A 27,507-nucleotide genomic window follows, 5' to 3' on the forward strand; every position below is an offset into this window, starting at 1 on the left:
AAGCAGAAGGCAGTGAGCTATTTGTTCTGTTCATATAAATTACTTCTACTTCCATTGTTAGTGATTAGGGGGGAAAAAAAAAGTCATACTCTCCTAAATTCACATGGTAGGTCTGAATTAGACAAATCAAACCTCTTCTCAGAGTCAGACTTCATACAAAAAGGGTTAAATCTACTTAAGACTTTTAAATTAGAAACTATCAATTCTTCAGTAGTTACCCTCTTCCAGATTGCTTATTGGCAAGAAAAGATTTCCTGGATTTTTTCCCTTTTAGTCTCGTTACTTAACCCAGCAGGTTTATTTTGCACGTCTGCCAGGAAAAGATGACATTTGCAAAGCCTTTGCCAAAACTCTGTTTGATTGCTGTGAAACATAAGCTTATTTGAGCTGCATTTTTGGTTGCACAAGATACCCATGGAAGCAGCACTTAGCTAATATCCAGCTGTTCCATCCTTGTATCTTTCTAATGTTTGGTCTCCATTTAACTAGAAAAAGACCGCAAGTTCAAGGTAGAAGGATTTCTGTCAGTGCAAAATTAGAGTAACTTCAAAAATAAAGAAAAAACTTTCACTGCCTTCACTCAGCAACAATTTACCAACATTCCTTCAAATCCCAGCATCTTCACAGCTCTCAGCCTTTAGTCTGCAAGCCAAGGTCTGGCCAGAAGCCATCACTATAACAGATGAATCAGCAAATTAAACTGTCAACTGGTGTCCTCTGCTGTTTTCAGCCTCGCTGAAAGAAAATGTTGTAAACCTACCAGTAAACCAGTTTAAATATTAAAAACAAACAAAACAAAACCAACCCAGATTGTTTTTCATATATTTGGGCTGCGCATTTTAAAATACCATAATTGTAGTGGAGACAAAATCCTGATTTTATTAGATACTTCCAATCTTTTTGTAGAAATATCAGATATGTACCAAACTTTCTGATTCTAGTTGAAATGCTGTCATCTTGAATACAGATATTCTGTATTACCGCTAGCCCAAGCCATAGAAATAGCAAGCTCCAACATCACAATTCAGAAAAGGTGAGGAACACGGGTGTATTTGGTTTTTTCCTCTTTCAGAATAGATCATCTAGTCTGCATATTGGCTATGCTACTGTGAAATGAATTACCTATAATACCAGTCACAGCATATAGATGCTGCTGCTGCAAAGTCTTTCAAATGTACATAAAACTGGGCAACAGCTTGTATATTTAATTTTAATCCCAAGAACAGATACCAGCAATTATGATTAATAGCCTCATGAGATTGTTGCACTAACCAAAGACATGTTATGCATACCTCCTTTCACACCCCTTATATTTGTTTTGAATTGTGAAGTTACAGGATCTGGTTGTAAGAATTAGGAGTATATTTATTGCCCATGAAGTTATGGTGCAGGCGTCATGAATGAATTAATAATGCTCACTGGAGTTACTGCATGCCAGCCGACATTCCTCAGGGTAAAATTTGTTTAGTTAAACTCAAGCATGTTTTTACTTGCTAAAATCAAGCACATAGTTACCATGGATCATCTGATGAATAGTGATTTGTTAAAACACAATAACCATTTCACATTATTTGTTTTGATATAAACTAAGAGCCACAGTTATGGCTCTTTCATTTAATTCCCTGACAAACCTGGCCTGTATTTAAGGGAAAAAAAAAATCATCCTTATGCAGCATCCTTAAAATAAATCTGTGTAAGAGTCAATATTTTTGAACAAAGACAACTCTGCTTTCCTGAAATAAGGCCTGTATTTTATAGCAACCCATTCATATTAAACATATACACACAAATATATGCATATACATATATATGTATATATATATTTAATATAAAACAATTATATGCTGAATATATTACTTCGTGCATTGAACAACTGAAATGAAGGCATATGGAGAATTCTGCAGAGTCACACTGATAAATCAATCTTGCATGGTCTTGAACCAAAGAGCAGCTCCCTGTAAAAGTTTAAAATACATTTTCTCTGATGCTTCTTTGATGCTGCCCATACTGCCAAATGAAGCAAACAGTTACATCACTCTACATTGCGAATAGAAGAAATGCATTGCTAGAATGCTTTGTGAATTCTAAAAAACTAAAGAGAACTTAGGGGGTTTGTTTACTTATTTATTTAAATCCTAAGAGAAGACAAATCTTTCTGTGAGAAACCTGATCTAGCAACAAACACCACATGACTGCATTTCATTACACCGGTTGCAGCCATAAAGTTAAGTTTATGTCTTATAGCAGAATAATAGTAATTGCACATTATTTTAGGAAAAACATTCCTAGAGAATGGCATCTTCCTAGTTAGAAGGCAAGCTATTAAACAGGCTGCCTGATGTTGAGCAATCCAAGAAGAATGTATACAAAGATACTCTTTTCACCAAGTCCTTGCTCTTATGCAGAGCAAAATCCTGATAGATCGCCACTGACAATATTAAGTCTCTTAATAAATACAGAAATATTTAAGTGAACCATGTAGGTAAAAACCCCACAATATATACATAAAATAAATACACAGAACTATACAGATTAAGGTTGCAATACTAAACACTCAAATTTATGAAATACTAAAGTAAAAATTCACCTGTGAAGCCTCAAAGTGACCTCTGTATAGGTGCTGTGTTAGTCTTATCTGATCATGTACTACTTAAAACACGGGACTGCTGCCTCAGTTGGATCGACAGTGTTCAATTAGTGAGTAGCTAATTCAGAATTTTGTTTTATTCTCATTACTCATTGTATGGTTCCACAGCCTTATTTACTGACTTGAAGGGCTATTCACGCTCCATTTAAAAAATCAGAAGTTTGCATGTGCATTTTTTTCATCATGGCATTGTCCAGTGTTTCAAAGTAAGGCTCATGAGCTGAAGCAGCAGTACTATCTGCCTATTTTATAAACAGAAAGCAGAAATAAAGACTCAACATCCCAAATTAGAGTGTATCTTTTAAATTAACCTAAACAGAATTAAATCATCCACTACACCAAGTATTCAATCACAGTTAGGTTCCTACACAGCAAATGTATTAACATATTCCCAGAGAAGTCATAAAATCAAAATTCTCCAAAAGAAACAGCATGTGATCATGTGGCCAAGGACTTTATCTATGCATAAGCATAGTTCACCTATATTATGCTAAATATTAGTGAAATTGACATTGCAATATTAATGGTTTTGGTTTTTTTAAAAAGCCTACATGCAGTTTTCAGACCTTTAAGCATACTGTTGCACACACAACTAATTAGTTGGACCAGAAATTTTAAAGGCATTTCTCCAGCCTCTCCCACTAGAATTATGAAAGTTACTGATAGTTGCTAGTGTTGACTCAATATAAAAACCATTGGGGACACTCTCTGTTGGCTTCTCTCAGAAAAGAGATACATGAACTTGAGAGAATTCCCAATTAATTAGCCAACATTTCTGCTGATTTCTGCTCTTATCCTACCCTTTCCAATTTGCCTTTTGCCCAGTTCAGTCTTTCCTAGAGCGTGTCCTTATCTCATATTGGTCTTGCAATCTATCATAACCCTAAACATTCTTCAATAATAAACTCACTGCTTCCTATCTTCTCTGGCAAGGCAGTATTTCTACCTCCTTTTTTAAACTGTTTGACTCTGCTACCATTAGGCATCAGTTTTCCCCAACTTAACAAAGCTACATCTCATTATCCATTTCTGGTTCTTTATTCCTTTTTTTTTTTCATGCAGGGTTGTCCTTTTCAAATGCATTTTATGTCAGTGACAAATCAGTTTATTTTCAAACCTGGTCCAATCACAGCCTCTTTGCTCCATCTGAACATGTAAACTAATCAGTTCCCAATCTCACCCCCATTCACCAGTTCCTTGGCCATCCCTCGCCTGAAACAAGGAAGCAGAGCTGGCAATGCGGCTGGAACCGTGTGCTGGTCTATGTAGGCCTGCAAAAAACCTTGGTAAAATGAAACCATGGTGCACCTCCAAAAGGATCAGAACACCTCAAACAAAAACATATGATAAAAAAATACTCCGGTACCATTAACTGTTTTTCTTAAAATAGTCTGGTTTAAAAGTCAAAATAAAGAACAGTGTAAAGAACAAGGACAGCACTGAGACAGCTTTCGCTCCCCTGCCAGACTAAATGAACAGTTTTTAAAACTATGAGCAATCTTTAGGATTAGGAAGAAGGCAGGCTATACTGACTCCTACCAATAAATTACTGTATTTAGTTTTCTTTTTAAATGGTTCTTCACTTGAGTAAGTCCGTGTAGTACTCCAGAGTTAATTATGAATGGCACTTGTTCAAATACAGAAATATAGCGCAGATTCAGTCCCACAATCTTCGTGTTCTCTTCTCTCCCAGTACATACAGAGAATGAAATTTAAACTAGCTGGCTACTTCATTGTATTATTCAGTGATTTTCAAAATTATTTAGTGATTTTCAAAATTTCACAGGCATGTAGAAGAATCCAGAAGACTACAAAACAAGTATGTTTCTTTAGCAGGAAAGAAGTGATCCTGGGAATAACTACCCTACTACTAGTATGCTACTCTTAGCCCGGACAAAAGAATAATTTAGAAAACAACTAAATGTAGTGGATTAGACCATTTTCTCAAGTCTGGTTAGAAAAAAAAGTTAGCTAAACTGTGTTACTTTTGACTGTTCGCAGGTAAGAAGGATTCAAAATCATTCGTATTTCAAGAGAAAAACTTGAATGTTTCCTTAAATCTTGCTTTTAAAGTGTTGGGGGTTTGTTTGTGGTTTTGTTTTTGGGGGGTATTTTGTGGGGGCTTTTGTTGTGGTTTTGTTTGGGTTCTTTTAATTCTTTTCATCTGGAATGTTCACACCAACTCATCACCTATCAGCTGAACAACACAGTGGAGTTTTCGGAGAGTAAATCCATCTAACACCGCTACTGTCAAAACTGATCTAAGGCCTCATTAATTTACCAGGGTGACACCTACATATGACAGACAGGATTCTTTAAAGCCATGGTCATCAACCCACACTAGCAAGGCAGCTATTTTGTTGAGTTGGATGTATTCAGCATACACTCTGCTAAAGCTTTTATTGAGATGAAGCCTTACCCCAAAAATAGTTTTCTCTACTTTCAACAGAAGTGTTCTGCACAGGTCTACTACAATAGAGTCAAACAAATATTTCAGTTGTGACTGGAGTAAAAAATAACTGCTGATTCAATTACAGAAAGCCTGATTGCCTGCTTTCCATTTTCCATAATAGCTGTGCTGCTGCATCGAAACCCTTTTGCACATACCAAGATAACTACGGCAGAGATCCCTGTCCCCAAAAGAAGGTTCAAGAGAAGAAAAACCCTCACTGCAAACAGTTTATTAAAGAAAAAAAAATCTGATAGTTAAATAAAACAGAGTATCAAGATTTCATGAAAAATCCTCTTGGATCATCCTGCACTGAAGCATCATGAAGGGAAAGTCTTGGTTTGCTCTGAGGTCAGGAGATAAAATTCACTTACAATTTCTTTTCCTGGTAAAAACATTTAACCATATGGAAGTCGGAGCCTAATTGTTTGAAACCTATAATACAGTGTAATTTTGGATCCCAGCATCACTTAGAAAAATTCAAAAGCCCTGAAGAAGTTAAAAAGTATTTACTTAGTCAATGTACTTCCACAAATATAACTACAGTTGACTGTCTTGGAGATCGGAATGATTTATTCCATCTTTTATTCAGTGATAAGGAAAGCAGCCTCAAAGTAACTATCAGGAAGTCTCAGGTCTCTTAGTACCAGTCATAGCATTCAGTCATAAAATATGTGTGCTTCAACAAGTTTTCAATTATTTAACATCCCTGTTTCCCCACCCCCTCCCAAGGGAATTTACTGAACCTCTGTATATGCATTGCTCCTCCTCAGTTGCCCAAACATTAAAGAGGCTGGAAGGTATTGTATTTTAAAAGTGCCAAGGCTCAAGATTTTGTTAGAGAACTTCAGTTTTGATCAATTTCACCAACACAGACCACCTGTTCAAACTACTCTGAGAAAATATAGCTCTTTGAAATCATCTATATTGCCTTTACAATAAAACAAACAATACTTGACTGATCACTTTCACATGCTTAGAAATTTAGATGTCTAAAAAATTATCTTCAGAAGAAAACTAAAACCCCACCACAAATCAAATGAGGTAAAGTACTATGTTAATCTTTGGCATCCATGAAGAAAATCTTAACTTTGTAAAAAGCTCTTTTGTTTGGGAACACAGATGCAGAATAGCAGGCTGTATCAAAAATGAAAATTCCAATTTGTACATGGTGCTGACCATCCCTTTCTGTTTTCCTCTCCTGTATAAGCCTAAGATAGCAGAAGGTGCCTAAACAGATTCTAAAATAGACTTTTAAAAAAGACTCTTTTATAAAGATTTTCATCTCTTTTGACATCTGAATTCAGAGCAGGGAGCAGTATCAACGTGGTGACAAAGCAGCTGTTCACCTGCAAAGGAGGATGGCAAATTAGATAGCAAACCAAAGTAAGTCTTTGACTCTCCATTTTGGAGAAAATGGGAAAATGAACAGGTGGTCTGAAAGAAAATGGTTTTACAGAAGAAAGAAAAAAGGCCAAGTACAAAGTATGGCAGAGAAAGAGGAAGGATCCTTAGACAATGTTTAAAATTCAAAATATTTCTCCCAATAAAGAGCACAGATGATAGTATAGTCCACTGAGACATTTCACACTATGCACATGTATGCAGATTGTTATAAAGGATTTTAATTTTCCTAAAGATGAAGTTAGTTAATTACTGAAAGAATTCAAGCTACTTACCATTTGCCCAATTTTAAATACCTCATTTTTTGTAATTGAAACAAAAGCTGTGAAATGTATTAAGTAATTTGAAAAATGAAAATCAAATTAAAAGGTAGTCAAAAGACTTCCAACATTATATTTAGAAAAAACCTACCATGTTCAAACTTACAGGGTACAGGGGTTTTTTGTTGTTTGGTTTGGGTGTTTCTTTTTTCCTCTTTTTTTTTTTTTTAACTGATGAGAAAAAATATGGCTGCAGGTGCCTGAAGACAAGTCTGTAATCAGTCCTCTTAATTCTGCATCAGTAATGCTGAAAGTTGTAAAATAGCTATCTATATTATGATTTATACCACAGGTTCCACTGTAAAACCATGACTAGAATATATCCACCAGCAATTAATTTACTTGTTATAGTCAAGATTCTTGAACAACACAAGTAGAAATTCACCACATCTCATTCCCTGCATTTACTAGTACCAAAATGCTTTTAAATCAATACTGGAGAATTTTAATTTCCAGGAGTACTAGTAAAGTGTTCAGATCTGTTAATCTACAAATTAAAAGTGTGAAGCGTGCAGAACATTTCCTTTCTAGTCAGATAGAAGGTCTCAATGTCTATTATTACTCAAAGCACAGAGAGCTCAGATCTGAAAGACTTTTCAGAGAAAACTGAACCCACGGTCTGACTAGACAGTTAATTTCATCTAACAGCTTGTTACCAAACGGGAGAATCCCATGCCTTGCTCCAAGCCCCATGCCCTCCTTGACAGTGTTTCTGGCGTTTACTGACCTGCTGATGAGCCAGTTTCCTGCTGGTTCAGTGAGGTGATTTTCCTTTATTATTTTTTTCTGGACACAGGACCAGCGAAACAAAAGCAGTGAGAGCTCACTGTTGGAGTGGGAAGAGAGTCATTCCCTTTACATAACCATGAAGGACATAACCATGGCACAAACCATTAGCTCTATTTTAATACCAGCAAATCAAGTATTTCAGCTGAGACCGAGCTGCTGCAGGAAGCACACTCCTGCAAAATCTGATCACATTTCTGACACTTCTTAAGAACTTCAGAACAAGAACTAGTCAACTGAGCTTGGAGACATCCTCATGGCAGTGCTGTCTAGAAGACTGTTCACAATTAACTCAGACATTTTCAATTGAAGCACCTATTAATGCTCCACATATCAGGTACTTCAAAAATAAACTATCCAGATAATGAGTTCACCCATCAGATACAGTTTGCTACAGGAATGATTGCACCCCATTGATGCAGCAGTGAATACATTAATTCTGGCAAACAATTGTTTTGATACTGTCCCCATCTAAAAAGGCATCTCAAATAAAACTAAATCTTTAATGTTTCCATTTTGATAACCCTTATTACCCATGAGGAGTGCAAAACCTACCAACTAACTGCTCAGTTCTTCCTAGTGAAACCATTTCATTCAAGTCCTTACATAGCATACAGGCATATATAACAAATCATTAAGATCTTTTGAAAAACTATATGCCGTTTCAAAGTAATGTAGGTTTTTAAAAAAAATCCAACTTGCATGAAAATAATGTAAAAGCACACATCTACAAGGTGATTATTAAACTATAAGTTTCTCATCTTAAATGCTATTTTGATGCAGCACAAGAATTCAAGCCACTCAAAAATTAACATGAGAAATACCAAGATTTTTATATATATCTGCACATACATATGTATATATACACATATGTATCACGTAAGATTCAACACTGGAAGTTTAGCATCATAGGCAAAGCCATTGATGCAAAATTTAAACCAAGCTTTCCTAAAACATCAAAACTTTATGGATCTTAAGAATCCAAAATTTGAGAGGGGCAATCACAAAAAGCTAAAGAAATTGTTTGATACTGCACATAATTTGAATAAAAGTAAAATAACAGTAATGGCTAAGATTTGACATAATGCAGTGCAACTCCAGTTTCCTTGGTTTACATTAAGGAAGTTTCCTGCCCAGAGTATGTATCTGACATGAAATTCACATTATCTTATTGGTGAGAACACAGTCATGTGAAGTACAATTTTTCAAAGAATCTGGGTAATACAGTAGATACTACTTACCATTTCCCCAAATTCACTAAGAGACTTGATACGCACACAATCTCAAAATAGATGCGTGTATTTTTAAATTGTGGTGGTAAGCATTCATGCTAAGTATAAGTAAACCTTATAAAAGACTAATAAACCATAAAGTCCAGCCCTGTCTGAGAAACTCACAAGTTCAGAAAGATTAATGATTTAAACAAGAATCATTGAAAGGCCATCACAATTTCAGCTGCTGCACCTGCTTTAGTCCATTGCTCCCCTGCTGTCTAAATACACTGGTATACTCAATGCCAAGAGGAAGAAGATATCTTGCACACAGTAAATTCTATGTGAGCTCATGTATCAGGGCACTAACACATGGAACAACTTAACGTTATTTCAATGCTTGCCATTTATGACAAGCAGTTGCTTTTCACATGTATTTAAAATTTCAGATTAAGTGTATTTATTGCATTTTAAAACAGCATGAAAAATATTCTCAGCAAGATTCTCAGGTTACAATTACTCTTGAATTGAATCAGTGGTCTTAAAATATTGTAGAAGTTGCTCATAGTCAGAACATAGACATTATTAAACTGCACCTAAGCCTTAGGTAAAGAGAATTAAGAGCAAGCGTTAGCTACTAAGGGAAAAGAAACCACGTATATTTTTGAAGTACCACTGATAAACTTGTCCATTATTTCCATTAACATATAATTATGTCAAATGTCTTGGAACAGAAACCCAATTTTACTTTCAAGCACTTTAAAAGTCCAACATATTTATAAGACTTTTCCCATGTTTTAGAAAATCACCCACCCTCAAGTAACAACATTTTTTGAAAGTACATTTTAGATGACCTATAAAGACTCCACAAGTGCAAAGACATGTAAAGAAACCTCCCTTTAAGAGTACACCTGGGTTCTTTTTAGACCAACGACCTAAATAGTCACTGAAAGTTAGCTGGCAACAAAATTCAAAGAAACCATAAATAACAAGAGCTTATAATTGATATAAAACATTAACTGAGGACTCAAATCAGTTAACTGCCCAGAATGGCTGAGATACTGAAATGGTTGAAACACTGCAATACTTCATGTTACATCAATTTATTAATTAAAACAAAATACTGGGTTTACTTTAAAGTTAAGACAAGCTGAAGTCTCTCCCATCTTCCCTACCATTTCTTGTATGAAGTCTAGACCCCTGTAAGTCAAGAAGCATTGAAATAGTACTTATTTCATAATAATCTTTCCAGATGAAAAGCCAACTTTATAAATATACAAAGCTGAACAGCATCCAAAAGCAAGTTTATCTAGGAAGCTGAGAGTCATAACAGCCAGAAGTTGTACATCAAAAGTTGGTTCTGAAGTTTCTTGTCTTTATCAACTCTAAGAGCACACTGCTAAGAGCACACTGCTTTATCTTTTGCTACACACTTAAAAAGCATGTCTTCCACGCTTGACATAAATGCTGAGACCACATGAAGTACAATTTGGCAACAGTAAGTTCTGTCTCCCAGACATCCAACTAAAGGAATATCAACCATTCAACAAATTCTCAGTAATTATCTACCTTGAACAGCAAACCTCAACAGAAAATAGACCATGCTTATTGTCCCTTATTGTTTTCAGGTGCTTGTAACTTGGAAATTGGTTTACAGCAGCGTGTATTGCAAAAAAGGACAAATTAGAGCCATCTAACCCACCACTTTCACATACTCATCATGGACTTTAACATGACAATATAGCAGTTCAAACGTGGTAAGTGACACAGAGAACACAGCCCACCTAGAACTCAAGAACAACCTTCCCCCACTAAATATGCAGATACAACTTGCATATATAGACGTGGCAGGCACCTAACTCTATGGCAGTTATGAAACGGTTAACTAACATTCGTCTTGATGCAGCTTCCACTCCAACCTGAAGTTTGTGTTCTAACTGTAGAGAGTAATACGATTTTATACAAGAACAAGCATTTTCTATTCATACTAAATTAGAGAGTCTGCCAATATGCAAGTCGTATGAATAACCAAATAAAGTGAAGATTCTTGGACGTTATTAAAAGCAGCAAAATGAGAAGGTTAAGGGATCTGCTTCTTGTTTCCCAAGGTTTCTGTTTTGTATGTTTTAGGCATGCTATGTTCAGTTTGAAACTTAGGAGCAGCTCCAAAATTGCCTATTAAAATACTACCCTTTCCCCTACTTATTTTTTCAGAGGGAAATAAGTGGAAGAGGTAACAAGCCTTTTTATACTATGCAAAGATTCATAGGTCCTTCAGGGTAACACTTTAACAATTAAAAAATTGGAATGTGCATACTTCCTGGCCACATACACACTATTGATTACCACGTGAAGTTTCAAAAGCTACTCATTAGTTTAATTCAGCTAATCAGATTTATACTTTTTAAACAGAAAAGCATATGGACCAATGTTTTATCAGTCAGTTTTTGACTAGGTCTTAATGGTTACCATCCATGATATCACAGAACTTAGGAACACCGTTACGAGGAGCACTGGGGGATGAACAGGTACATTTTGTTACCTACATATAATTTCTATGCATATTAACATGAGAAATCAAACATGTTCCCAGGGTGCAGATGAGCAAGTTTTTAGTCCATTTAAAAATACCTGAAGCCAGGAGAGTGAAAAGCAACAGAAACAGCATAGAACAGTCCAGACAAAGTGTCCCATTTTAAGAGAGCTGTCATTTGTTTGATGTAAAGGTTAAACATGAGCATGAAAATTAATTATAATTTTCTGAAATGTGAAAGACAACTTAAAGGAAAAAAAAAATCCTCTCCTCCAACCTCCCCCTCCCCCTTTTCTTTTTAATCAGGTAAAAATTAATCTTGAAGTAAAAGCAAAGCTTTTCAAAGTTTTCAAAAGGTAAAAAACCCCCTGTATTTAGGACACAAGATTATCACAACTTCAATATAACCCTTAGATATAGTTACACAAAACTAGCAATATGGACAAATCACATTTCAAATTCTATTTTAACGCCTACAAAGATGAACAAAATAAAAAGGTATCTGAGAAAAGTTTTTAAGAAACAAACCAGATTCATCAACTGGTTACGCTGAGTATGTACATCAAGGGATGACTACAGATCAGTCTTTAAATGATCCGCTGTTCAATTCTATAACTGTACATTAGTTCAGCCAAATACTCAGTATTTGAATCGCTGTTGCAACTGAAAAATAAAGACACCTCCCAGATCTGAACTGAGTTTAAAAAAAGATTTGTTAGACCTAGAATCAGTTAACACTCCATGCAGATTATTACAAAACTGATCCTATTTTCACAGCTTTTCCCACATAGTTCCCTTATTAAAAGGATGCAAAATGAGTCTGGATGTTTTTACAGTGCTTAGATTCATATATAATGCAAATCTGACCACCTTATCAATACAGGGCAAGTTCCACATACCTTCATGTTCTCAATTAATTTATTTTCCATAAATGTTTCTGTTGCACATGTGTGCTTTGTTAACTACACATATTAATACCAGCTTAAAGCCAGAAACATCTTTAGGAGGTAAGCATAAACGTATGTCTGCAGCAACACCTTGCATTGTATCATACTGTTTGACAGTTCTCCAAGGCTTTTTATATAGTCCAGAAGATGCAGACATATTTATATAAACAGGTTAAAAAACAGGCCACATAATTAGTTTTTCCTAGGTTATTCACTTAAACACAGCTCACTAAATCACAAGTATAAATAGTGACTTTTATTGCCAAGGAGTTCATTAGAGAATTTGAGATCAGGAAACAGAATAACAGAATTGATTTTATGATGTATTTATTACAGGAAAAAACCCAAGATGTTTAAGTGATTTTACGGTAAAAATTGCGCACCTTTTTGGTAACTGAGGTTGCTACAGTTTCTCAGCTTGCTAGGCTGACTGCTTCCAGTATATGAGATTTTACTAAACTTATTTCATAAAAATCTGTGAAAGACTATAATCACCTGAGCTTTTAAACAAGTAACTTGTTTCCTAGCACACAGGCCACAGAACAAGCCTCAGTGTTTGTCAGAGCATAAAAAAAGACATATACACAAGGCAGTGCCAGAAAGATTCAGTTTAAATATTCTTCAGACATTCAGTTCTTTCTACAATATGTAGTTGCTGTAACAAAAAATAAAAAAAAAAAAAAATCGTGGTGGTGAATGTTTATGCCAAGCATTCAGGCACTAGGTATGTAACTGCGTTGACAGAGGTGGGGAAGTTATTGTAGCAGCATCTAGGAAGGCTTTCAGCTTATGAAATGGCATAAACCACGTTTTTTTATTGAAAACAAATACTCTTGCAAGTCCCACTCAGAGAAACAAGCAATCAGCCTGAAAAGAGGAGGGAAAAAAGGCACAAATATATAAACTTACAATCACCTACAGATATTCTGTACATCAGGGCATCTGAACTAAAAGGCAGAAAACACAACTTTGTTGTATTTCACAACAAAGACAAATCCTCTTGGAAAGACAAAAAGGTGGTACAATTCCAACCCTTCATTCAATTTTTTCTCAGCCTATACCTCACGCATGGAGGCCAAACTCTGAATAAGATTAATCAAGTCTGAAATAAAAAAGCTTCAGACGCTTCAGATAAGTTGCTACTTCACAAACATATAATTTGTAATTGCACAGCTCAGAGTACGTTTTTACTTAAGGTAGTTTAGATTAAGGCTTATTCCCTCCAATCTTGTAATGTACTCGCTGCTGCATGAACAGCATTTCCCTCAAACCTTTGATGGTGTGCTGGTATCATCACTAACTGCAATACGTACAGTTTACAAATCATGAATGCTTCAGAGATAAGAAACTAAGATGACACATGCAAGAAATGCTAGCAATGCTTTCCTGAGTCACAGAGCTAGCTAAAATAGGGCCACATTTATTTTGACATAATTCTTTATCTGGAATTTCTCACTAGAAGTTATATGGTCCTTATAATTATATATAGATGAAGAAACAATGGCTCTTGCTGCTGTGGAGTATTTGCTGCAAGGAGGCTGTTGGTAGCAAGCAAAATCCTCTACAGAGATATGCATGTATGAGGAAATATGATAAACACTTATAGGACATTAATAAGGAATTAGATAGCTGCTCTGATTATGCATCCAGAACCTGAAAGCTTCTTTATTTGACCTTCATAAGATAGATGATGGTAAACTCAGTGGGGTTTTCTAATTTTTTTTTTCTTTTTAGAACTTAATCATGGGAATTCTCACAGGATAGCTCTTAAGTGCAACAAAATTTCAACCACTTAATTAAAAATGCTATGTATAGTGCTGTTCTTACTGGCTCCACAGCATTTGATGCACGCATTTGAGTAAATAGTGATGACACTACCATAACATATCCCAAGTAATCATGTATAATTGTCCGCTTCCAGTTGTTGTTCCCAGCAGTAAGCTTATAGGTCAATACTCAAATATATGCCCAAAAGAGCTACAGAAACCACTAAGAGCTTCTGGATCCAACTACAATCAACCAAAAATCTTAAAAAAAAAACCAAACAAAAACACCCAAACAAGCAAAACCCCAAACCTCCAAAACCCAAAAAATCAAGGTCTGGAGAGACTGCACATTATTAATTCACAACCTGCAGACACATTAGCAGTCCAGACTGTTAGAAGACTATTATTTTGCATGTGTTCTACAACACACTAAAAGGCTTTCCACTGTATTTCTTACTTGCAAATGTAAACCAAGTCAAACAAGTATATCAGTCCAAAGGATATTTGAAGGCAAAAACCATAGAACTCTTTGATAGCTCTGCTTTGTGCAAAGTAACATTAAATAATCTCAATAAATACTGCATCAAGTGAAGAAATTAGCATTGCCCTACCTACAGGTTCAGGTACTTAGGGGGTCATGATGGAATGAAACACAAAACTCTCAATCAAGTCCAGTCTGGGCTTCTTGTCTTTGCGGCAACACATGTGCTGGTACTATAAAAGTTTAGTTCCTCCTACAGCATCTGAACCAAGTCAGTAATTTTGCTATTAGAACCACAGACCCTGTTGGCTCAGAGCATTTTACAGGAGACAGGTGAAACCAAGTCTTAATGCTGAAGTAAACTCAGAAACACTTACCTATTTGTACTTGTTCTGGCTGGCTCAATGATACAAATGCTGATGTATCATCAATCCACGAAACCTGAATGTTACCTAGAAAAGGCAAAAGAAATTATTATGACTATTTTTATCTTAGGTTCAGTCACAGATTTTATCTGATGTGCCATGACATAAAAGAAGATACAACTAAGAATAACTTCCCCTGTGAAGGCTTTTGTTCACTGTAAAGGTGCGTAGCGCATACGTAGTTGTACATGGGTCTGGAACTGTTCGGGCTGCATGTGCACCCTGTATACCCCCCCTCAGACCAAGAGTAAGGACCAAAAGGAGACACAGCTAATCCCTTTTTCACTCCCAGAGTATTCTTGTGCTTCTTCATGGCACTTTTTTTTTTTTTTTTTAAATCTTGTAACAATTCTAGTAATCTTAAGGGTTTTTTAGTCCTCCCTGCATGTGTTCTATGTAATCTTACAACAAAAAATTGAAGCCATTTTTTTCTGGGAAATTTCAGCTCTGAACTAAAATAAAGAACAGCTCTTTGGGTTTTAAAACCTATTCATCCTTCAGAACTGCAGTATTTCCGAAAGACACAGCATGGACGAGCTCCAGTTACCATTTACTGTTCCTTTACCAGTACAGACACCCAAGATAAGAAATTCCAGTCGAGCTGGGGGGTGAGGGGGTAAGATTGATCACACAAGTGGAGAACTCCAGTTATTGTGACACTCAATCTTCAAAGTCTGGTTTGTTTAGATCCCACTATACATCATTTCCTGGATATGCAATGAAAACTTAATTTGAGTAAATATGAGGACAAATGCACAAAATCATGGACCTCATTTGGAAGCTGTTAGAATGGAATAGTGACTGGGAAACAAGTTTCTCCATTCACCAAGCAGTTAGCGCATTTTCTATGTGAATGGCTTAAAATGTCACATCACCACTAAAAGAGCTCATAATCAAGCAAAAGCAGAGGAAAGGATTCCCATTCCAGATACAAGGTGTTGTTATAGTCTGAAATCCATTTACATCTCCTGTCCTCATTTAAGTGCTCTACTGTACTACAATTCAGGCATTGAAAATTGGTGCAATTTTTTTTTAGGCAGACTAGGAAATCAAGTTACATATAATGTTACACCACCATTTAACCTTCAGACATTCCAAGGTTAAAAACAATGATGCAAAATGGCTAAAAATGCATTTTATTTTCATATGTTTAATCTATTTAAATCAAATTTAGCCTACAGACTACAAGGTTATAAAAGTCTCTTCTGAAATCCAGCCAGATAATAAACAGATTTTCTAATTATAAAAAAATAAAAGACTAGTTAGATTTAGTTTGCCTGCTATACATTTGAGTAGCCAGCTATTTAGGACTTTATAATTATTTTGATCATTGCCAAAACAATAATTAATTCAGTATGGTTTCTGACATCTCCCTGTATTACAGGGCTAAGGCTGCTATTAAGAAGAGCCTATCCTGAGAAGTCAAATGTTAGAATTTCTTTAAACACTTTGTAGGGCAAATGAAGTCAATTTCTAATAATCAGTCTTTGAAGAACATATATCTTTGTTGCCTATGGGTAAGGGTCTTCACCATGGGGAGAATGTGCTTTTGGCAGGACACTTAATATTTCACAATACAGGAAAAATCCAAGCTGATTTATGACTGCAACTTAAATTTGTAGTGCATTTGGTAGGACCTCAACACTGAGCTTCCTTTAAATATTAGAAATTACTGCACAATTCAACATCATTCCAAGTTCATTGGCAAGTTATTGCTCTGAATTTCTTCACGTATCAAGTCTCCAATTTTGCATTCCTAATTCTAAACAATAATTCCTACTTCTAAACAATAGAGACCATACTCTTCTGTAATCAACATGGAAGTGCTGTCCAGATTAAGTTCCCTTCCTATATATATAATTAATTCCATACCTACCCTGAACAGACCAAGAGAAAGATCAGAAACAAAAATTCTGAACATCTTGCAATTGTGTCCTTAGTGTAAAATATCAAAAGAGGATCAGTGATGGACTAAAAATTCCTGAAGGAGTTCAGCTACTACTCAAGTGGACTTCAGTGCCTATATTTTCACTAAGTATCAATTAAAAATAAATAAATAAAAATCCAACCTATTGATGGCACATCATTTCAGTATCAGATACTTATTCATTGTTGCAGAAAGGCTGCTGCACTCAAAATTACTTTGGTATGTTAGATAATTAAGAGTTTCAATACCTACCAACATACACTGCCTTTATACTCAGATTTATACATTTTAAATATATAATTTTAAGAACAAGTCAAACATTAAATAGTGGACACTGAGCTGCAATCTGAAGAGAACTGCAACAAATGTTCTTATGCAATTCTCCACGCTTAAAAGATACTCTTCAGACTCTATCGCATTTCATTATTATTAAGAAATAAGAATTTAAGAGAGACAAGATTAATAAATTAGATCATTCAGCAACATTGCTAAGCACTCAGTGAATATTGTGCATTTCAAAAGTATGGTGAAAGGGCAATAAAGATCTGAAAAGCAAATGCATTTGGCACTTGGAAGTACCATATTTAGCAATCAACATAGCCGTGTGCCAGCTTACTGCAAGGCTAATCCAAATAAGCCATATACAGCAATATAATAGAATACCAGCTCTACAGAAATACAACAGATTTATCTTTCCACACTTCTAGAATAAATCAAATGTCTTCAGTACTTTGAGGAACATCATCGTTAGCCTACGTGACCCCTCTTCTATTTGCGACTACATGCAATGTCAAACAACGTCCCTTGCTTTTAAGAAAAGGGTAATGTCAAGTAAAGAATTATCAAGTGAAATAAAACATCTTCACCCAAATAGGAGTAGATGAAAATCTACTGTTGCTTCTGAGATGAAGGCGCAAAGTAACATGTTTTTTTCTATAAATAGATTTGAAAATTCTCTCTATATAAACAAACATGCAAACAACATTAAAATCCATAGAATAAAATTATACTGATGGATTATGTCATTCAAACAGATTTTCCTTCAGTTTTTATACCATAATGACCAAAGGTATGGCAATGTTTCTGTATAGCACTCATCCTTCAAAAGAAAATTCTAAGGAAGATGCCTATATACGTATATGGGGAAGATAGCAAAACAGGAATTGTATGAAAGACATACCGAGAGGATTCACTATTTCATAATAAAACAACTAAACATCTAATAAAATATACGGAAGTTTTAAAACCAAAAGAATTTTTCATATAATGCTTAACTGCAGTTAGGGAAGTGTCACCAAGCACCTAAAACTAAAAGATGCAAGTGTGACCTCTAGCTCATGAGTCTCTAAATTACAGATTGCTAGAAGGCAGGAAAGTCATTTTACTTTGGCCCTGTTCTTATGTGTTTCCTACACAACTGTTAGTGGCAATTAAACACTTAGGATAGGTATTAGAACTATATGGACCGTCATTTAACCAAAAAAGTTTATGAATATATTCCATTTTCTTACAATAATTTAAAAAAAAAAAAAATTGACCACATTGACACCATGACAGAATTGCTAACAGTTTCTGGACACTGACTGCATCAGACAATAGAAATAGTTGAAGCTTTTATTCTACTAGCAAGGACTGAAGCATATATTAAACAGAAACAACATTTTCCAGGTGAATAATTGAGAAAGGTTAACAGATCTTCCACCTTTCTGGTAGGAAGACAGGGTACAAAAAAAAAGTAAGAACAGCTGAAGGAAACATTGGCATGAGAAGAAGGAAAAGCCAGAAATACACAGAGAAAAATAGAATTAAAATCTTTAAAATTCCGCAAAACCAAAAGAAACAACAAAAGCCAAACAAAGAACTCCCATACTACAAAAACTCCATACCCAACATCTTTCCCCAAACAAAAAAAAACAATACTCAAATCTCACATGTCTGTATGAACACGAGCTCAGAAGAATACTTAGCGTATATATATAGTATGCTAGAAGTTTTTCTTGAACCTAGATTGTTCACTTTTGAAAGGGACATTTTTCAAGCTCCACTTTCTTTAAAGAACAGTTAAACAGTGAGTTTGCAGTACAGGGGTTAACAGAAGCAGATGTAAAAGTCTCAAAGATGTATTTAAGAGTCACCTAAAACTCACCTATATAGTAGCCTGGACTATTAAAACAAGACTTATACACACAAAGGACTGGTTACATTTTAAAAGTAATTTATGCATCTTCGAGATCGCTATGACTCCACAAACTACATTAGTGTTCACCTCCCTCAAAGACTACTCTCATGATCTCACAAAATACAATGCATAGGTTTGACTCCACTCACTTGGAACATTTTTAAGTAGTAGTTTTGGTAAAACTTTGATAGTATGTATTTTAATTAAAGCCCAAAGACATTCATTTAAGTAGAAGTGAAGGCTATACACAAAAGCTATGTTCCAGCAAATACTATTTTATTACCTTCATATTTCACATCAGCATGACCAAATGAACTACACAAATTTAAGAATTTAAAGTAAGTGTTCTAAGAGACTGCATAGTACTGCAAGTACTTGTACCATGAAACTACATTCACCCATGAGACGATAAAAACATCTTGCATGAACAGGTGTCCACTTGGTATGCATGCGGTACTGAAAGACTTCAGAATCATGAACACCCCTTCTAGAGTAGCAAAAGTAAAACAGTTCCAAGTCTGACACTGCAGCCCCTTCAGCTGTTTCACTGCTTTCATTAGAAGCTTCATGGAAGATTACAACTCTGCTTCAATTCATACTAGGCTAAAACAAATTCAAAATATTTTTTCTATAAAGTCAAATTAATGTTTCTATTCAATTTAATAATTGATTTTTAAGTCAGGTAAAAATTTAAAATTAATTTAAAAACACTTTTGTTTAACTGGTGTAATAAATTGGGATAATTCAGGTTTGTTACTGCAATATTTTTTTTTTGCTTTTGGCAAATCACTTAACTTCACATTGTGCCACACACTGTTTCTCTGTCCAGCTACAACTGAATAAGCATGGGTACTCCTACAATTTTGGAAGGAATCTGCAGTTTGTTTTGAGATACCACGGCAATAAGACCTAAAACAAAATTTAGATTAAGTACTACCCAAATACCAGAAGTCTGTAAATCCAGATATGAAAACATTCAGCTCTGAAATCTGGAGAAGTGAGAGAAAGGGGAATTTCAAAACTGAATAGTATTTTGAGATGTGTAAGTATGACCCCTGGTGGTAGGGATCTGTGCTTGCACTTCACATCAATACTGAAAGGGAGGAGTTGATAAAATATGAAAAATTATATAGCTGAGTCTTTAAAAGCCTATAGAAACAATTTTCAAACTGTGTTGTTTCTTACCCCATAACAGCAACTCTGAAAGAATCTCAGTAACTTTCCACATTCTAGATTTTCCAATCTGGAATATTAAATCCTACCCAGCATTATACTGGCATCATGCTGCAGTACAGATTGAAAAGTCAGAAGGAACAGAGTGAATTTTATATAGGTCCAGAAGCCCTGCACAGACTACCAAGTCACAATTCTAGGTGAAGAGAACAACAGTATCATTCTGTAAACTACTGCGGTCATCCACAGCAAGCACAGGAGTGACAAGAATGAGTAAACTGAGAGACTTCCATCCTTTTACTGGTGCTTAAGCATCCTTATGGATACCACAGCAATTACTTCAATGGAGGTTAGGTTTAGGTTTGCCCTGAATTCATTTGCCACACTACAAATTTTTACTTAAGTCATTAAGTGTGGTACACTACTCTGAAACAATTGCAGATCAACTAGTAGCTAAACAGACATCTCTTCATTTGCTCGTCTCCAAAAGGGAAAAGGTCCATTTCATAACAGAGAGCCAACTAGTCACTTATCTGCTTAAAACCACATGTAAAAACATGCACAATTTTTACAGCAATTATACTCCAATGGACAAAATTGGTACTGGGACTCTAAGTAAGACTACGGGCAGGACAAAGGGGAAACTACAGTGCCAAGCAGGAAATTTTTAGCAATAGGGAAATTACAAATTCGGTCATAATGCTGTGCTTAGACCTGCCATGACTAATGTGATATAAAGCAAAGATTTTGGTTTTTTAAATGAGAAAGTGATCCCTCCCAGTAAACACTTTGGTAAATTTAGTAAATTGCCTTTGTTTTTTTAAAGCAATTTTCCATTAAAATTCTTATTACACAATTTGTGGAAGACAAGATGCATAAATGTCTATTATACCTAACATTTAATAAGCTATTTTCAGTAATGTAAGTATAGTGAGCAAATATTTCTGGAAAATCATGCAAAAATTATTCAAATATGAGTGTAATTTTTGTTCTACGTTAAATGTTTTAAGAAATGAAGTTACCTCTTTGCAACAAAAAAAAGGCCCCAGGAAAATAATTTAAAACTATTTGCAAGCCCAAAAGATCTCTTTTGAAGCATTATCTTACCTAGCAATAAGAAACTAGAAACCAATCTGCAATTAGAATCTTAGAAACAACATCCAACACAGGGCTGTATGAAAGACCATTCTTGTTCTAATTTAGGGACGCAGAGCGTAACCACTGTTTTCTGCTGCAAGAGTTAGGGATCAGGAGATGACTGCCAATTAATTAGGATCGCCATGTCCTTACATTATGTACTAATACTTAGTAGAGGAACAAGACGACTACTAGTCCCCAGTTATTAGATAGCTTTTTTGTTTCTTCCGACTTGGACGGCGTTCACAATTTTGAAATCAAATTGGCTATTCTCAAGCTTGCTTCCTTGCCTAGACTCACATATGTTAGCGTCTGGCTTTAAGCAGACTGCAGGATGAACCTTACTCCTAAAACCTTGATCTGCCTTTCACACCAATCCCCATTCCCTTTACCCATCTATATAAACTCTTACCTCCTCCCAGGAGACGCTGTAAATAAAAGGATCAAAGATCCACGATATTCAACAAGCATCACATAAAAAGATTTCTAAAGAGCAGTTCATCAGGGCAGATATTTTCAACACATCATTACAAAGAAAGTCCACAGGACACCACTCAAAAATTACAAAAGGCAATTCATCATTACTTATACTAGGACTAAGTCTGCATCCACAGATTAAAAATAACAAAATCAGAGGTACTTGCTAATGATAAAGAGGGGAAAAAACCCCAAACAAATGTATAAGGAAGGATAGACTATATCACTCACCAAAGGCACTGAAAAGCTGGTAAAGGTCACTAGTCTTCCACTCTTTGGGAAAAGTAACATGAAGAACATGATCTCGCTTTGGCTGCACTGCAAACCAAAAAAGTATTTGTTAAAACGTCACTAGTCACTACTTAGTGAACTACTTTTAGAACATCCAAAAGAAGTTATCCAGTGTGGTGATGTAGGTTTTTTTTTCCTTTTTTTTTTTTAAATAAAAAAACCAGACCAAGACCTATGAAACTACATCAGGCACCAATGAAAACGTGCCTGCAATTATGCATGAAGTAGACATACTAAATCCTACTAGCTCATCCGTGTAAGAAATTGAAACAGCATTACATGCAATGGGAAATGCCCACAAATCCAGTCATTAACATCCTTTGCACCAAGTTTAAGGACAGAAGAAAAAAACAACCACCTCTCCATGCTCCAGCTTTAAAAAATTCTTATCAATAATTCAATGTTGCCATTTATCTGTCACTAAAAAAACTTTCTGTGAAACAACATTCAATTCAGCTTTCATATAACATTAGGTACAAGCTAGAATATACACACTGACAAACTTTATTAAAAACTACATGAACTAAAAAATAGCATTTAAAGGCCAACATCTAAAGAAGAAGTGCAAAAGAAGTCTTTGGTGTACACTGAAAGTTATTTGGAGCTTTGTGAATTTGGGAGAGAAAATCCAAGTCAAACTGCTGGACGAGGTAAGAGTACAGTAAAAATTATCACTGTACATCTGCCTACACATCTGGTTTTGGTCATCATCAGATGCAGGGTACTGAACAAGATGGACCTTTGACCTCACCTAGTAAAGATCATTTGTACATAAGAAGTCACCACAATGTACTTGTGGTGCAACTGAAGTTCCTTTCACTAAACACTTGAGCTTTTAGAACCTGTGAATTCCTATCATATTTTAAAAAGGACTAAGTAGAATACTATATTTTAAGGTGCAAAGATATTGAAATATTTTCCATTTTCATGTGAAACTATTTACAAATCATTACTTGAGCCTCTCCACAGGTATCCACAGAGATTTATGTTTTTATGCATGACACATTCCTAGAACCTCCCTTGTCATTTTATGTTTGACAGCAGCTGAACCATTAAAGTGGAGTGTTCCACTTCATAATTTACCATTCCAGTTTGATAAAGGTAACTCAATGGTTAACTACAGACAGCTTTATATGATCAGATTTTAACTTGATGACATAGAAACACTCTCAGGAAGAGCTTCTCTCTTCTTTGGGTATAAAGATATAGGGACTGACTTTCATCTTAATGAATTACCCTCCTGAATTTTTGTGTGATAAAAACTTTTCTCATTTCTGATCTCCTTAGCTTTCAGCATTAAAATGGGAGAGTTTTTCAAGGTGGATCTCATTCATGGAGCACATGTACCCAAAATTGGACCATCAACCACTTATTATTGCTATATCTGACTTTCATGTGTACCTGACCCCATTATGCAAGTGCAAACTTGCTAGGGTTTTTTGACACATTTGGTCTAAATGCAGCTTTGCACTGTTTTCTGATGAAAGCCTTGTGAGTTAATTTCATAAATACAGCTAAGCATTAGCAATTACTATAATTTAGTTATGACTAGTAATTACAGCAATTGGTAGCGTCCTCAGCCTGGTACATGCTTTATAGTAGAAAGCATGTAGGTTTTGTTTAAGTCAAACAAAAAAGAAGCCTACAGAGGGCGGAAGCAAGGGTCAGCTAGCCTGGGAGAAATACAGAGAAACTGCCCGAGCAGCCAGGGAGCAGGTTAGGAAAGCCAAAGCCCTGATAGAAATTAATCTGGCCAGGGATGTTAAGGACAACAAGAAAAGCTTCTATAGGTATGTTAGTGATAAAAGGAGGACGAGGGAAAATGTGGGTCCCCTCCAGAATGAAACGGGCAACCTGGCTACCCAGGATATGGAGAAGGCTGAGGTACTCAATGACTTCTTTGCCTCAGTCTTCACCGGCAAATGCTTGAGCCACACTGCCCAGGTCGCAAAGGCAGGGACTGGGAAAATGCAGAACCGCCCGCTGTAGGAGAAGATCAGGTTCGAGAATATCTAAGGAACCTGAAGGTGCACAAGTCCATGGGACCTGATGAGATGCATCCGCGGGTCTTGAGGGAACTGGCGGATGAAGTGGCCAGGCCACTCTCCATCATATTTGAGAAGTCCTGGCAGTCTGGCGAAGTTCCCACCAACTGGAAAAGGGGAAACATAACCCCCATTTTTAAGAAGGGAAGAAAGGAAGACCCAGGGAACTACAGGCCGGTCAGTCTCACCTCTGTGCCTGGCAACATCATGGAGCAGATCCTCCTGGAAACTATGCTCAGGCACATGGAAAATAAGGAGGTGACTGGTGACAGCCAACATGGCTTCACTAAGGGCAAATCGTGCCTGACAAATTTGGTGGCCTTCTACGATGGGGTTACAGCGTCGGTGGATAAGGGAAGGGCAACTGATGTCATCTACCTGGACTTGTGCAAGGCATTTGACACTGTCCCGCATGACATCTTTGTCTCTAAATTGGAGAGACATGGATTCGATAGATGGACCACTCGGTGGATAAGGAATTGGCTGGATGGTTGCACTCAAAGAGTTGTGGTCAATGGCTCAATGTCCAAGTGGAGACCAGTGACAAGTGGTGTTCCTCGGGGGTCGGTACTGGGACCGGCACTGTTCAACATCTTTGTCAGCAACATGGACAATGGGATCGAGTGCACCCTCAGCAAGTTTGCCGACGACACCAAGCTGTGTGGTGTGGTTGACACGCTGGAGGGAAGGGATGCCATCCAGAGGGACCCGGACAGGCCGGAGGGGTGGGCCCATGCAAACCGCATGAAGCTCAGCAAGGCCAAGTGCAACGTCCTGCACATGGGTCGGCGCAATCCCAAGCATGACTATAGGCTGGGCGAAGAACGGGTTGAAAGCAGCCCCGAGGAGAAGGACTTGGGGGTATTGATTGATGAGAAGCTCAACATGAGCCGGCAGTGTGCGCTTGCAGCCCAGAAAGCTGACCGTGTCCTGGGCTGCATCAAAAGAAGCGTGACCAGCAGGTCGAGGGAGGTGGTCCTGCCCCTCTACTCCGCTCTTGTGAGACCCCACCTGCAGTACTGCATCCAGCTCTGGGGGTCCCAGGACAAGAGAGACATCGAGCTATTGGAGATAGTCCAGAGGAGGGCCATGAAGATGATCAGAGGGATGGAGCACCTCTCCTATGGAGACAGGCTGAGAGAGTTGGGGTTGTTCAGCCTGGAGAAAAGAAAGCTCCGGGGAGATCTAATTGCGGCCTTCCAGTACCTGAAGGGGCCTACGGGAAAGATGGGGAGGGACTGTTTATCAGGGAGTGTAGTGACAGGACAAGGGGGAATGGGTTTAAGCTGAAGGAGGGTCAATTTAGATTAGATGTTAGAAAGAAATTCTTTACTGTTGGAGTGGTGAGGCACTGGAACAGGTTGCCCCGAGAGGTTGTGGAGGCCCCATCCCTGGAAGTGTTTAAGACCAGGTTGGACGAGGCTTTGGGCAACGTGGTCTAGTGGAGGGTGTCCCTGCCCATAGCAGGGGGGTTGCAAGTAGATGATCTTTAAGGTCCCTAGCAACCCAAACCATTCTATGATTCTAGGTGTAACTCTATTCCACAAGTAAGGCTTCATTTTTGCATGAACTTGAGAACTGTAGCTTTCAACAGCTACGGTGTTTCCTTTGGTTTTAAGCCTCCCAACCCCTGCCCAAAGGGTTAATGGAATTTTTATTCCGAAGTAATTTTTTAATATCTTGCGTAAACTCAACAGAACATAACAGTTACTTAGATGCCCCTAAAACTCAAGTTCCTAACCAAAACATGTCATAAAAATAAGACAGAGGTTTCCAAATGCATCTGTCTCCTAATGAAGAGATTGCAGCATGAATTCAATTACAGTATTAAAATACTAGAAAAAAAAAACTTCACAAAAGCACCACTGTGCCTGCACCAACAGTAAAAATAATCGAGTCATAAATCAGCATCTCATAAATGAAATACTGAATGCTTAATGAAGTCAGGGGAAAATAAGTTTTATAAGTTTTGAGTAACTACTTGTTTTGCTCCACATAAGAACCTAGTTTTTCAGTTGCAAAAAATGGAAAAACAGAACATGACCCTTTGTTAAGTTGTAACATGGTGTCTAATTAGTTGGTCAGCAGAACCCATGCGACTTAGAAAAAGGTAAATTTTTCATCTGTCTGATCATATTCACTGAAATAAAATTGATACTGGAGACAGGTATGCAGGAATATAGCCTTTTCCAGATGAAACAGTATTAACTGAAGATGTCATAAGCTGTCAGCCTGCAGCCACTTCTGATTTGCTTCTAAGTGCTTTAATCTGTTTCGCTCAAAAAAGCCAGGTTAGCATGAGTTTATCGGAAACTCCTTGCTAACAAATTACAAGTTTGTAAGACCACCTGAGCATCAGATTGGATGGAGACACAAGTAGCTAAAGAAAGCAAACCCTTCATGAGCTCAGGTGAAGTCTTGTTCCTTAATTCTGCTACTTCAAAAACTAAAAAGGACACAAAATTTTTTAAGCACCAGAACTCAATTTTTGGCACTATACAAGCCAAACACCAAAGCCCCACAAGTTATCTTAACAAGCCACTGAGGATCAATTAATTGCTGTTTCACCTATTGAAGAGCTAGCAATTCAGAGGTTTAAGTATTTGCAATCCAGTAGTAGAGAACTGTAACAACTCCAGTTTCAGATGTTATAACAGCCTTTTTCTATTGATTAGAGAGAAGAAACTACTCCTAACCCTCCCATATCAGTTTTTTCCACTATGAATCCTCTGCTAAACCTCTAGACCTTCTACCTACTCAGGTGAGAAATATTTGATTCATATTCTGCTTTGCAGTCATTTTGTGTAGCAACATCATTCTTCTTAAAGGAGTTTTTAATACACAGTAACAAAAGAAGATGATAAAAGTAACTTTCACATATTCAATACTATTTGACCTAGCATATGTTACCAAACTCCATTCACAAACTAGCTGTAACACTACAGGACAAACAAACAGACAAACACAACAAAACTTATGACAGTCACCTAATTAGCTGTGCCTCGCCTTTGTTTTCTTTAAATACAATCTCCAAGTATATCTACCACAGAAGTGTGGCCTTATTCTTTGTGTGGCTTTACTTCTCTGCAAAATTACCCCCTACAGACAACAAACCACCAGATAGCTTCCTCAACCTACAGCAGCATTTAAATCTCAGAAAAGAAATACAAGTTTCTAAAGCAGGCAGCCAAACACACCACATTAAATGTACTTTCCGTTTTGAAGTTTAAAAGTCTCCCTGGTTCATGTTCTGCTGTAACATCTGCATCAGTCTGTTCTACAGGAGTGGCTTTCAGATAAAAGAGACAG

At 36.6% G+C, this 27,507-nt stretch overlaps 1 protein-coding gene across 4 annotated transcripts in view; it reads right to left on the reverse strand.

The window, feature by feature from the left end:
• PARN (poly(A)-specific ribonuclease) overlaps positions 1 to 27,507 on the reverse strand; it is a 62,479-nt gene that overhangs the window by 10,401 nt on the left and 24,571 nt on the right. For all 4 annotated transcript variants that reach the window (XM_054842532.1, XM_054842535.1, XM_054842533.1 and 1 more), the window contains exons 20-21: positions 22,094 to 22,180; positions 14,922 to 14,996 (exon numbers count right to left, since the gene is read on the reverse strand). In XM_054842532.1, the coding sequence (XP_054698507.1) occupies positions 14,922 to 14,996; positions 22,094 to 22,180 (162 nt within the window). The remainder of the gene's footprint in view (positions 1 to 14,921; positions 14,997 to 22,093; positions 22,181 to 27,507) is intronic.

Source organism: Grus americana, chromosome 15, assembly GCF_028858705.1.
Source record: "Grus americana isolate bGruAme1 chromosome 15, bGruAme1.mat, whole genome shotgun sequence".
Classification (NCBI taxonomy): domain Eukaryota; kingdom Metazoa; phylum Chordata; class Aves; order Gruiformes; family Gruidae; genus Grus; species Grus americana.